At 52.6% G+C, this 14240-nt stretch overlaps 1 protein-coding gene across 1 annotated transcript in view; it reads right to left on the bottom strand.

Moving 5' to 3' along the window:
* The window catches only part of LOC130311753 (kinesin-like protein KIFC3), a gene marked incomplete at both ends in the record, with an annotated part of 71394 nt that overhangs the window by 21007 nt on the left and 36147 nt on the right, over window positions 1-14240 (bottom strand). The window contains 4 exon segments of the mRNA XM_056552521.1: window positions 6201-6266; window positions 6981-7165; window positions 7504-7756; window positions 8004-8158. Coding sequence (XP_056408496.1) covers window positions 6201-6266; window positions 6981-7165; window positions 7504-7756; window positions 8004-8158 — 659 coding nt within the window.

Here is a 14240-nt window from a genome sequence, read left to right as displayed (position 1 = left end):
ATTAATATAAGGGATGGGAGCCCTAGAATAAACATAGAATATCCAGACACGTGGTGAGATGCCTATAGTGGGCAGTGTATGTCATATGCCAGGAGGACTCACCAGATATACCAGGCTGGGTATACACCTCAACACTAGGAGGAGTCACTGGATATAACGGGCTGGGTATACACCTCCATACCAGGAGGACTCACCGGATATACTGGGCTGGGTATACACCTCAACACTAGGAGGAGTCACTGGATATAAAGGGCTGGGTATACACCTCCACACCAGGAGGACTCACCGGATATACTGGGCTAGGTATACACCTCAACACCAGGAGAACTCACCAGATATACCGGGCTAGGTATACACCTCAACACCAGGAGGACTCACCGGATATACTGGGCTGGGTATACACCTCAACACCACGAGAACTCACCAGATATACCGGGCTGGGTATACACCTCAACACCAGGAGGACTCACCAGATATACCGGGCTAGGTATACACCTCAACACCAGGAGAACTCACCGGATATACTGGGCTGGGTATACACCTCAACACTAGAAGGAGTCACTGGATATAACGGGCTGGGTATACACCTCCATACCAGGAGGACTCACCGGATATACTGGGCTGGGTATACACCTCAACACTAGGAGGAGTCACTGGATATAACGGGCTGGGTATACACCTCCACACCAGGAGGACTCACCGGATATACTGGGCTGGGTATACACCTCAACACCACGAGAACTCACCAGATATACCGGGCTAGGTATACACCTCAACACCAGGAGGACTCACCAGATATACCGGGCTAGGTATACACCTCAACACCAGGAGGACTCACCAGATATACCGGGCTGGGTATACACCTCAACACCAGGAGAACTCACCAGATATACCGGGCTAGGTATACACCTCAAGACCAGGAGAACTCACTGGATATATCGGTCTGGGTATACACCTAAACACCACGAGAACTCACCTGATATACCGGGCTGGGTATACACTTCAACACCAGGAGAACTCACCAGATATACCGGGCTGGGTATACACCTCAACACCAGGAGGACTCACCAGATATACCGGGCTGGGTATACACCCCAACACCAGGAGAACTCACCAGATATACCAGGCTGGGTATACACCTCAACACCAGGAGGACTCACCAGATATACCAGGCTGGGTATACACCCCAATACCAGGAGAACTCACCGGATATACCAGGCTGGGTATACACCTCAACACCAGGAGGACTCACCAGATATACCGGGCTGGGTATACAACTCAACACCAGGAGGACTCACCAGATATGCCGGGCTGGATATACACCCCAATACCAGGAGAACTCACCAGATATACCGGTCTGGCTATACACCTCAACACCAGGAGGACTCACCAGATATACCGGGCTGGGTATACACCCCAATACCAGGAGAACTCACCAGATATACCGGGCTGGGTATACACCCCAACACCAGGAGAACTCACCAGATATACCAGGCTGGGTATACACCTCAACACCAGGAGAACTCACCAGATATACCGGTCTGGGTATACACCCCAACACCAGGAGGACTCAGAAGATATACCAGGCTGGGTATACACCTCAACACCAGGAGGACTCACCAGATATACCGGTCTGGGTATACACCTCAACACCACTAGAACTGACCAGATATACCGCGGGCTGGGTATACACCTCAACACCAGGTGAACTCACCGGATATACCGGTCTGGGTATACACCCCAACACCACGAGAACTCACCAGATATACCGCGGGGCTGGGTATACACCTCAACACCAGGAGAACTCATCCGATATAGGAGGCTGGGTATACACCCCAACACCAGGAGAACTCACCAGATATACCGGGCTGGGTATACACTTCAACACCAGGAGAACTCACCAGATATACTGGGCTGGGTATACACCTCAACACCAGGAGAACTCACCAGATATACCGGGCTGGGTATACACCCCAACACCAGGAGAACTCACCAGATATACCAGGCTGGGTATACACCTCAACACCAGGAGGACTCACCAGATATACCAGGCTGGGTATACACCTCAACACCAGGAGAACTCATCCGATATAGGGGGCTGGGTATACACCCCAACACCAGGAGAACTCACCAGATATACCGGGCTGGGTATACACCTCAACACCAGGAGAACTCACCAGATATACCGGGCTGGGTATACACCCCAACACCAGGAGAACTCACCAGATATACCGGGCTGGGTATACACTTCAACACCAGGAGAACTCACCAGATATACTGGGCTGGGTATACACCTCAACACCAGGAGAACTCACCAGATATACCGGGCTGGGTATACACCCCAACACCAGGAGAACTCACCAGATATACCAGGCTGGGTATACACCTCAACACCAGGAGGACTCACCAGATATACCAGGCTGGGTATACACCTCAACACCAGGAGAACTCATCCGATATAGGGGGCTGGGTATACACCCCAACACCAGGAGAATTCACCAGATATACCGGGCTGGGTATACACCTCAACACCAGGAGAACTCATCCGATATAGGGGGCTGGGTATACACCCCAACACCAGGAGAACTAACCAGATATACCGGGCTGGGTATACACTTCAACACCAGGAGAACTCACCAGATATACTGGGCTGGGTATACACCTCAACACCAGGAGAACTCACCAGATATACCGGGCTGGGTATACACCCCAACACCAGGAGAACTCACCAGATATACCAGGCTGGGTATACACCTCAACACCAGGAGGACTCACCAGATATACCAGGCTGGGTATACACCTCAACACCAGGAGAACTCATCCGATATAGGGGGCTGGGTATACACCCCAACACCAGGAGAACTCACCAGATATACCGGGCTGGGTATACACCTCAACACCAGGAGAACTCACCAGATATACCGGGCTGGGTATACACCCCAACACCAGGAGAACTCACCAGATATACCAGGCTGGGTATACACCTCAACACCAGGAGGACTCACCAGATATACCAGGCTGAGTATACACCTCAACACCAGGAGGACTCACCAGATATACCAGGCTGGGTATACACCTCAACACCAGGAGAACTCACCAGATATACCGGGCTGGGTATACACCTCAACACCAGAAGGAATCACTGGATATACCGGGCTGGGTATGCACCTCAACACCATTAGGACTCACCAGATATACCGAGCTGGGTATACACCACAACACCAGGAGAACTCACCGGATATACCAGGCTGGGTATACACCACAACACCAGGAGAACTCACCAGATATACCGGGCTGGGTATACACCCCAATACCAGGAGGACTCCCCAGATATACAAGGCTTGGTATACACCTCAACACCAGTAGGACTCACCAGATATACGGGGCTTTGTATACACAACAACACCAGGAGAACTCACTGGATACACCAGGCTGGTTATACACCCCAACACCAGGAGGACTCACCAGATATACCGTGCTGGGTATGCACCACAACACCAGGAAGACTCACCGGATATACCCGGCTGGGTATACACCACAACACCAGGAGGACTCACCGGATATACCGGGCTGGGTATACACCTCAACACCAGGAGAACTCACCGGATATACCGGGCTGGGTATACACCTTAACACAAGGAGAACTCACCAGATATACCGGGCTGGGTATGCACCCCAACACCAGGAGGACTCACCAGATATACCAGGCTGGGTATACACCTCAACACTAGTAGGACTCACCAGATATACCGGGCTTTGTATACACCACAACACCAGGAGAACTCACCAGATATACCGGGCTGGGTATACACCTCAACACCAGGAGGACTCACCAGATATACCGGGCTGGGTATACACCCCAACACCAGGAGAACTCACCAGATATACCAGGCTGGGTATACACCTCAACACCAGGAGGACTCACCAGATATACCGGGCTGGGTATAAACCCCAACACCAGGAGAACTCACCAGATATACCGGGCTGGGTATACACCTCAACACCAGGAGAACTCACCAGATATACTGGGCTGGGTATACACCCCAACACCAGGAGAACTCACCAGATATACCGGTCTGGGTATACACCCCAACACCAGGAGGACTCAGAAGATATACCAGGCTGGGTATACACCTCAACACCAGGAGGACTCACCAGACATACCGGTCTGGGTATACACCTCAACACCACTAGAACTGACCAGATATACCGCGGGCTGGGTATACACCTCAACACCAGGAGAACTCACCGGATATACCGGTCTGGGTATACACCCCAACACCACGAGAACTCACCAGATATACCGCGGGCTGGGTATACACCTCAACACCAGGAGAACTCATCCGATATAGGGGGCTGGGTATACACCCCAACACCAGGAGAACTCACCAGATATACCGGGCTGGGTATACACTTCAACACCAGGAGAACTCACCAGATATACTGGGCTGGGTATACACCTCAACACCAGGAGAACTCACCAGATATACCGGGCTGGGTATACACCCCAACACCAGGAGAACTCACCAGATATACCAGGCTGGGTATACACCTCAACACCAGGAGGACTCACCAGATATACCAGGCTGGGTATACACCTCAACACCAGGAGAACTCATCCGATATAGGGGGCTGGGTATACACCCCAACACCAGGAGAACTCACCAGATATACCGGGCTGGGTATACACCTCAACACCAGGAGAACTCACCAGATATACCGGGCTGGGTATACACCCCAACACCAGGAGAACTCACCAGATATACCAGGCTGGGTATACACCTCAACACCAGGAGGACTCACCAGATATACCAGGCTGGGTATACACCTCAACACCAGGAGAACTCACCAGATATACCGGGCTGGGTATACACCTCAACACCAGAAGGAATCACTGGATATACCGGGCTGGGTATGCACCTCAACACCATTAGGACTCACCAGATATACCGAGCTGGGTATACACCACAACACCAGGAGAACTCACCGGATATACCAGGCTGGGTATACACCACAACACCAGGAGAACTCACCAGATATACCGGGCTGGGTATACACCCCAATACCAGGAGGACTCCCCAGATATACAAGGCTTGGTATACACCTCAACACCAGTAGGACTCACCAGATATACGGGGCTTTGTATACACAACAACACCAGGAGAACTCACTGGATACACCAGGCTGGTTATACACCCCAACACCAGGAGGACTCACCAGATATACCGTGCTGGGTATGCACCACAACACCAGGAAGACTCACCGGATATACCCGGCTGGGTATACACCACAACACCAGGAGGACTCACCGGATATACCGGGCTGGGTATACACCTCAACACCAGGAGAACTCACCAGATATACCGGGCTGGGTATACACCTTAACACAAGGAGAACTCACCAGATATACCGGGCTGGGTATGCACCCCAACACCAGGAGGACTCACCAGATATACCAGGCTGGGTATACACCTCAACACTAGTAGGACTCACCAGATATACCGGGCTTTGTATACACCACAACACCAGGAGAACTCACCAGATATACCGGGCTGGGTATACACCTCAACACCAGGAGGACTCACCAGATATACTGGGCTGGGTATACACCTCAACACCAGGAGGACTCACCAGATATACCGGGCTGGGTATACACCTCAACACCAGGAGGAATCACCGGATATAGTGGGCTGGGTATACATCTCAACACCAGGGGGAATCACCGGATATGCTGGGCTGGGCATACACCTCAACACCAGGAGGACTCACCAGATATACTGGGCTGGGTATACACCCCAATACCAGGAGAACTCACCGGATATACCAGGCTGGGTATACACCTCAACACCAGGAGAACTCACCAGATATACTGGGCTGGGTATACACCTCCCCACCAGGAGGACTCACCAGATATACTGGGCTGGGTATCCACCTCATGGCTGTCGGATGCTTCAATAAATAATCTACACCCGAAAATGGAATTCCAGATGGTACTTTTCACTAATAGTTCTCTCTCCTCTCCTATGTGGGTGCGGTCAGTGATTGGTCAGCGACAGAGAATAGCGATACCAGAGGCTACAGAGACCGAGTGAGATAGGACATGTTCTGGGCTCTACACACCTCTCTAAAGGCTGATCCCACCGTTCTGAACCCCCCCCCCCTCACCCTTCCTTCCCTAGGGGTAAATCCAAAAAACTTACCATTTCTGCCCTAAGCTGGGACAACTCCTCCTCCCGCTCTTGGATCTTTCCCTTTAATTCTTCAATCTAACAAAGAGAAAAAAATCCAATTATTATCCACAGTCATATTACCCAGAAGCACTGAGAAAAGAGTCCACCCAATCACAGGCCTCCTCCCCCACTCACAGAGCAGGCACCGTCCAATCACAGCCTCCCCACCCACAGAGCAGGCACCGTCAAATCACAAGCCTCCCCACCCACACAGCAGGCATTGTCCAATCACAAGCCTCCCCACCCACATAGCAGGCACCGTCCAATCACAGCCTCCCCACCCACAGAGCAGGCATTGTACAATCACAAGCCTCCCCACCCACACAGCAGGCATTGTACAATCACAAGCCTCCCCACCCACATAGCAGACACCGTCCGATCACAGCCTCCCCACCCACAGAGCAGACATTGTCCAATCACAAGCCTCCCCACCCACATAGCAGGCATTGTCCAATCACAAGCCTCCCCACCCACATAGCAGGCACCGTCCAATCACAGCCTCCCCACCCACAGAGCAGGCACCGTCAAATCACAAGCCTCCCCACCCATACAGCAGGCATTGTACAATCACAAGCCTCCCCACCCACATAGCAGACACCGTCCAATCACAGCCTCCCCAACCACATAGCAGACATTGTCCAATCACAAGCCTCCCCACCCACATAGCAGGCACCGTCAAATCACAAGCCTCCACAGCCTGTAGTACCTCGCCCCTGAGGAGCGCTCTATGGTCCTCCCCCTTCTTCCCACCTGTTGCTGCAGTGTTTCAGACACTTGCTGCTGTTCCTTCTCCTTCTGCTCGATGTCTTGCCTCAGTTCTCCGACCTCTTCCTGTAACTTTGCTCTCTCCAACTGCAACACGCTGATCGACTCCACCAGCTTGTGGATGCCCACATGGGGCAGTGTGGACATAGGGTGTGAGACACAGAGGACTCCTGGAGGGGCAATTATATTACATATCAGTATCATGTATTGTCATTCATCGGGGTTGTGCCCTTATCCTCTCCCACCCTGATTACTACAACCTGCTCATGTCAGCCTCTCCCTGTGTCATCACATGGCCTGAAATATCATCACATGACCTGAAATATCATCTACGCTCAACTCCCACTTGGGCTTTCTTATCACTTACTGCTCTGCCCCATATGCTGCTTTCATCATGTAAAGCCCCCTACACAGCACCTTCTGCTGGAGTCTATTTTATGGGGATTTATCATTGCTGACCCTCCTGTGAGTTCTCTAGGCCCGACCCCCTTGTCCCTGGCAGTCTTACCCCTCTGCAGTCTCTCCAGGACAATCTGCTGTTCACAGATGACGCTCTCCAGGCTCTCAATGAGACTCATCTTGTCCTTCATGCGTTGCTTGTACGCCTCTCGCAAAGTTCTCAGCTGCTTCTTACGCCTGCGCTCTTCCCGCTGCAGCTGAGCGCGGTACTCCCGGGCCTTCCCCTGAAGAAGCTGCATCTGGGAGTAGTGCTCCAGGAAGGTGATGAGATGAGACATGACGGTGAGGAGCGGGGAGGACAGCTGAGGAGGAGCAAGAACATCAGTCCCTCATCTCATCCCCCCTGCTATGTCATATGCACAGGAAAGTATGTGCCCCCTGCAGCTGCTTATATCTGGGAGTAATGCTTCGGGAAGGAGATGAGACATGACGATGAGGAGCAGTTAAGGAAGAACAAGAATATCATAAGTGGAGATCTTTATGGTACATAGCAGAAGGTGCGGGAGTGGAGAGTCTAGGAGTTGGGGTCATGACACAATGAGCTGTCACCTTGTCCAAACTCGTAGCTGATGGTTGATCAGATGCCGATTCCTGCTTAAAAGCCAAGAACTCGGATAGTGGGGAGCTGATATCTCCTAAGATCTGGTCTCCAGTTCCTGCAGCCTCATCTTCTGACCCGGAGACCCCACTGCTGTCATCACTACCTACAGGACGAGAATCAGAGAAAAGAGAGAATGAGAGGCGAGGAGAGCTCCTGGGGAGTACCTGAGAGCATCCAGAGAGAACATGGAGAACACCTGGAGGGCACATGGAGAACACCTGGTGGGCACATGGAGGGCACATGGAGGGCACATGGAGAACAAATGGAGAGCATCTGGAGAGCACCTGGAGCGCACAGAGAGCACATGAACTACACATGGGGAACACCTTGAGGGCACATGGAGAGCACCTGGAGGGCACATGGAGAGCACCTGGAGGACACTTGGACAACACCTAGAGAGTGCATGGAGAACAGCTGGAGAACGCCTGAAGGGCACATGGGTAACACTTGGAGAACAGCTGGACAAGAGAGTGCATGGAGAACACCTGGAGGCCACATGGAAAACACCTGGCATGGCTTGGTTGTTACTAAAGGACCTGGCCAGGACCTGACCAAGGTAGCCTTGGATTGGTGGCTGAGGTGCAATAACTGGAGAGTTTAGTCTGGATCAATGATAGTCAGTGAACAGGAATCAGCCAGTAATGGAGATCTCAGAAAAAGTACAATACAAGCGGAAGTCGGTTTTCAGAGAAAAGAACAAAAAGTACCAAGAAACCTAAACAAGTGCTCACCTCGAAGGCCTAGTCACTCCCTATGGTCAAGAAAACCTCATGTATCATTTATTTGGGAGTTACAATAACTAGATCCCCATCCAAACCCTATTCAATTCACATTCAGTCATTTTGTACTCTACTATATAGGGAGAGCTAATCTTCTATATATGGTGAAATTCCCTATAATATTGTCCCTGATACAGTCCTTGCCCATATATCTGACTCCTAAAACAAATATCTTATAAATTACTTGTATAGACTCTTTATCTGGAAACATGGCCGCCCACCAATCCAACATGATTGGTGGCAGAATAAATTTCCTTAATATTGTGTATAGAAATTTGGTATAAACTGTCTTTATAACATTGGAAAGTCTTCAGGCCTTGCTCCCATGCTGGGAGTTGTAGTTGTACTACAGAAGTTCTGACTATTTCTCCATCCTCATCCTCCTCCTCCAAACTTTCATTTTATTTAGATTTCTTCTTCATTCACTTTGTATTTGTTACAATAAACAATATAATTTTTTCAGACCCTTCGTATTTCTACGTATTATAAATGACAGTCTCTGTACCATCTGAACCAGGTTATAGCCCAGATTATTGGAAACTTTAGACAAAAAACCCTGACCCTTGCAAATGGGGGTCAATTTAATTATCTTATATTTTTACTTGAAATATTGGTAACATTTATGCCAAGTTTCATTAAAATATCTCCAGCTGTTTGGAAGGGAAGCGGAAACATATATACACACATTGGGGGAGGTTTATCAAAACCCGTGTAAAGGAAAAGTTGACCAGTTACCCACAGCAACCAATCAGATCGCTTCGTTAATTTATCAGAGGCCTTTTCAAAAATGAAAGAAGCAACCTGTTTTTCTCTGGAAAGGTTTTGATAAATCTCCTCCATTATTTTTTCTATATATAGATGTACAGTTGGTGCTCTTTGGTGTGGCAAATAAAGACTAGCATGGGCAAGAGCCGCTACTTCGGAAAAACTATCACCTTTTCTACAAAGAAGCTCCTGTAGCAGGCCATCTCCCACTTTCTCTGTAGAGCAGCTCCTGTAGCAGGCCATCTCCCACTTTCTCTGTAGAGCAGCTCCTGTAGCAGGCTGTCTTCCTCCCTGTAGAGCAGCTCCTGTAGCAGGCTGATTTCCTCTCTACAGAGCAGTTCCTATGGCAGGCTGTCTTCCTAGCTGTAGAGAAGCTCCTATAGCAGGCTGTCTTCCTCTCTGTAGAGGGGCCCCTGTAGCAGGCTTTCTTCCTCTCTGTAGAGCAGCTCCTAAAGCAGGCTGTCTTCCCCTCCATAGAGGTCCTCTTGTAGCAGGCTGTCCTCCTCTCTGTAGAGCAGCTCCTGTAGCAGGCTGTCTTCCTCTCTGTAGAGCAGCTCTTGTAGCAGGCTGTCCTCCTCTCTGTAGAGCGGCTCCTGTAGCAGGCTGTCTTCCTCCCTGTAGAGCAGCTCCTGTAGCAGGCTCTCTTCCTCTCTGTAGAGCAGCTCATGTGGCAGGCTGTCTTCCACTTTGTAGAGCAGCTCTTGTAGCAGGCTATCTTCCTCTCTGTAGAGCAGCTCCTGTAGCAGGCTGTTTTCCTCTCTGTAGAGCAGCTCCTGTAGAAGGCTGTCTTCCTCTCTGTAGAGTGGCTCCTGAAGCAGGCTCTCTTCTACTCTGTAGAGCTGCTCCTGTAGCAGGCTCTCTTCCTCTCTGTAGAGCAGCTCCTGTAGCAGGCTCTCTTCCTTTCTGTAGAGCAGCTCTTGTAGCAGGCTCTCTTTCTCTCTGTAGAGCAGCTCCTCTAGCAGGCTGTCTTCCTCTCTGTAGAGCGACCCCTGTAGCAGGCTTTCTTCCTCTCTGTAGAGCAGATCCTGTAGCAGGCTGTCTTCCTCTCTGTGGAGTAGTTCCTGTAGCAGGTCATCTCCCACTTTCTTTGCAAAGCAGATCCTGTAGCAGGCTATCTTCCTCTCTTCAGAGCAGCTCCTGTAGCAGGCTGTCTTCCTCTCTGTATAGCAGCTCTTGCAGCAGGCTCTCTTCCTCTCTGTAGAGTGGCTAATGTAGCAGGCTGTCTTCCTCTCTGTAGAGCAGCTCTAGAAGCAGGCTGTCTTCCTCTCTCCAGAGCAGCTCCTGTGGCAGGCTGTCTTCCTAGCTGTAGAGTAGCTCCTATAGCAGGCTGTCTTCCTCTCCATAGAGGTCCTCTTGTAGCAGGCTGTCTTCCTCTCTGTAGAGCAGCTCTTGAAGCAGGCTGTCTTCCTCTCTACAGAGCAGCCCCTGAAGCAGGCTGTCTTCCTAGCTGTAGAGCAGCTCCTAAAGCAGTCTGTCTTCCTCTCCATAGAGGTCCTCTTGTAGCAGACTGTTTTCCTCTCTCTAGAGTGGCCCCTGTAGCAGGCTGTCTTCCACTCTGTAGAGCAGCTCCAGTAGCAGACTGTTTTCCTCTCTGTAGAGCAGCTCCTGTAGCAGGCTCTCTTCCACTCTGTAGAGCGGCTGCTGTAGCAGGCTCTCTTCTGCTCTGTAGAGCAGCTCCTGTAGCAGGCTCTCTTCCTCTCTGTAGAGTGGCTCCTGTAGCAGGCTGTCTTCCTCTCTGTAGAGCGGCTCCTGCGGACGGCTGTCTTCCTCTCTGTATAGCAGCTCCTGTAGCAGGCTCTCTTCCTCTCTGTAGAGCGGCTCCTGTAGAAGGCTCTCTTCCTCTCTGTAGAGCAGCTCCTGTATTATGCTCTCTTGCTCTCTGGAGAGCAGCTCCTCTAGCAGGCTGTCTATCTTTGTAGAGCAACCCCTGTAGAAGGCTTTCTTCCTCTCTGTGGAGTAGCTCCTGTAGCATGTCATCTCCCACTTTTTCTGCAAATCAGCTGTTACGCCTAGCGCTCCGGGTCCCCGCTCCTCCCCGGAGCGCTCACGGCGTCTCTCTCCCCGCAGCGCCCCGGTCAGTCCCGCTGACCGGGAGCGCTGCACTGTCGTGGCCGTTGGGGATGCGATTCGCACAGCGGGACGCGCCCGCTCGCGAGTCGCATCCCAGGTCACTTACCCGTCCCGGTCCCCTGCTGTCATGTGCTGGCGCGCGCGGCTCCGCTCTCTAGGGCGCGCGCGCGCCAGCTCTCTGAGACTTAAAGGGCCAGTGCACCAATGATTGGTGCCTGGCCCAATTAGCTTAATTGGCGTCCACCTGCTCCCAGACTATATCTGATCTCCTCCCATGCACTCCCTTGCCGGATCTTGTTGCCTTGTGCCAGTGAAAGCGTTTAGTGTGTCCAAAGCCTGTGTACCTGAACTTCTGCTATCCATCCTGACTACGAACCTTGCCGCCTGCCCCCGACCTTCTGCTACGTCTGACCTTGCCTCTGCTTTGTCCTTCTGTCCCACGCCTTCTCAGCAGTCAGCGAGGTTGAGCCGTTGCTAGTGGATACGACCTGGTTGCTACTGCCGCAGCAAGACCATCCCGCTTTGCGGCGGGCTCTGGTGAAAACCAGTAGCCTCTTAGAACCGGTCCACTAGCACGGTCCACGCCAATCCCTCGCTGACACAGCGGATCCACAACCCGTAAGCCGAATCGTGACAGTAGATCCGGCCATGGATCCCGCTGAGGTGCCGCTGCCAAGTCTCGCTGACCTTACCACGGTGGTCGCTCAGCAATCGCAGCAAATTGCCCAACAAGGACAGCAGCTGTCGCAGTTGACCGCCACGTTACAGCAACTTCTGCCTCTGCTACAGCAACAACCATCTCCTCCGCCAGCTCCTGCACCTCCTCCGCAGCGAGTGGCCGCTCCTAGCCTCCGCTTGTCCCTGCCGGACAAATTTGATGGGGACTCCAGACTCTGCCGTGGATTTTTGTCTCAGTGTTCCCTGCATATGGAGATGTTGTCGGACTTGTTTCCTACAGAACGGTCTAAGGTGGCGTTCGTAGTAAGCCTTCTTTCAGGAAAGGCCTTGTCTTGGGCCACACCGCTCTGGGACCGCAATGATCCTGCCACAGCCACAGTCCAGTCCTTCTTCGCTGAAGTCCGAAGTGTCTTTGAGGAACCTGCCCGAGCCTCTTCTGCTGAGACTGCCTTGCTGAACCTGGTCCAGGGTAATTCTTCCGTTGGCGAGTACGCCATACAATTCCGTACTCTTGCTTCTGAACTATCCTGGAATAACGAGGCTCTCTGCGCGACCTTTAAAAAAGGCCTATCCAGTCGCATCAGGGATGTGCTGGCCGCACGAGAGATTCCTGCCAACCTCCAAGAACTCATCCATTTGGCTACCCGCATTGACATGCGTTTTTCTGAGCGACACCAAGAGCTCCGCCAGGAAAAAGACTTAGATCTCTGGGCACCTCTCCCACAGCATCCTTTGCAGTCTACGCCTGGGCCTCCCGCCGAGGAGGCCATGCAAGTGGATCGGTCTCGCCTGACCCTGGAAGAGAGGAATCGCCGTAGAGAAGAAAATCTCTGTCTGTACTGTGCCAGTACCGAGCATTTCTTGGTGGATTGCCCTATCCGTCCTCCACGCCTGGGAAACGCACGCACGCACCCAGCTCACGTGGGTGTGGCGTCTCTTGGTTCTAAGTCTGCTTCTCCACGTCTCACGGTGCCCGTGCGGATTTCTCCTTCAGCCAACTCCTCCCTCTCAGCCGTGGCCTGCTTGGACTCTGGTGCCTCTGGAAATTTTATATTGGAGTCCTTTGTGAATAAATTCAGCATCCCGGTGACCCGTCTCGTCAAGCCGCTCTACATTTCCGCGGTCAACGGAGCCAGATTGGACTGCACCGTGCGTTTCCGCACTGAACCCCTCCTGATGTCTATTGGACCCCACCTCGAGAGGATTGAGCTCTTCGTTCTCCCCGGCTGTACCTCTGAGGTCCTCCTCGGTCTGCCATGGCTCCGGCTTCATTCCCCCACCCTTGATTGGACCACCGGGGAGATCAAGAACTGGGACTCTGCCTGCCATGGGAAGTGCCTCTCCCCCCCTCCCAGTCCCGTCAGGCAAGCCTCTGTGCCTCCTCATGGCCCCCGTCCTGGTGTCACACTGCCCCGTGCCAGGCTTCGCCCTCTGCCCTCCCTCCCCATTCCCACTCCTGCTGTGCTGCCTCCCGTTGAGGAAACCCTCCATTCTTTCCCGGTGTCCTCATCCCAGGGGAGGCAGTTACCGGGCAAAGAAAAGGGGAGACCTAAGGGGGGGGGGGTACTGTTACGCCTAGCGCTCCGGGTCCCCGCTCCTCCCCGGAGCGCTCACGGCGTCTCTCTCCCCGCAGCGCCCCGGTCAGTCCCGCTGACCGGGAGCGCTGCACTGTCGTGGCCGTTGGGGATGCGATTCGCACAGCGGGACGCGCCCGCTCGCGAGTCGCATCCCAGGTCACTTACCCGTCCCGGTCCCCTGCTGTCATGTGCTGGCGCGCGCGGCTCCGCTCTCTAGGGCGCGCGCGCGCCAGCTCTCTGAGACTTAAAGGGCCAGTGCACCAATGATTGGTGCCTGGCCCAATTAGCTTAATTGGCGTCCACCTGCTCCCAGACT

This window comes from Hyla sarda, unplaced genomic scaffold, assembly GCF_029499605.1.
Source record: "Hyla sarda isolate aHylSar1 unplaced genomic scaffold, aHylSar1.hap1 scaffold_1667, whole genome shotgun sequence".
Lineage (NCBI taxonomy): Eukaryota > Metazoa > Chordata > Amphibia > Anura > Hylidae > Hyla > Hyla sarda.
The sequence above is the reverse complement of the archived record's forward strand: the minus strand, read 5'-3'. Positions and strand labels throughout refer to the sequence as shown.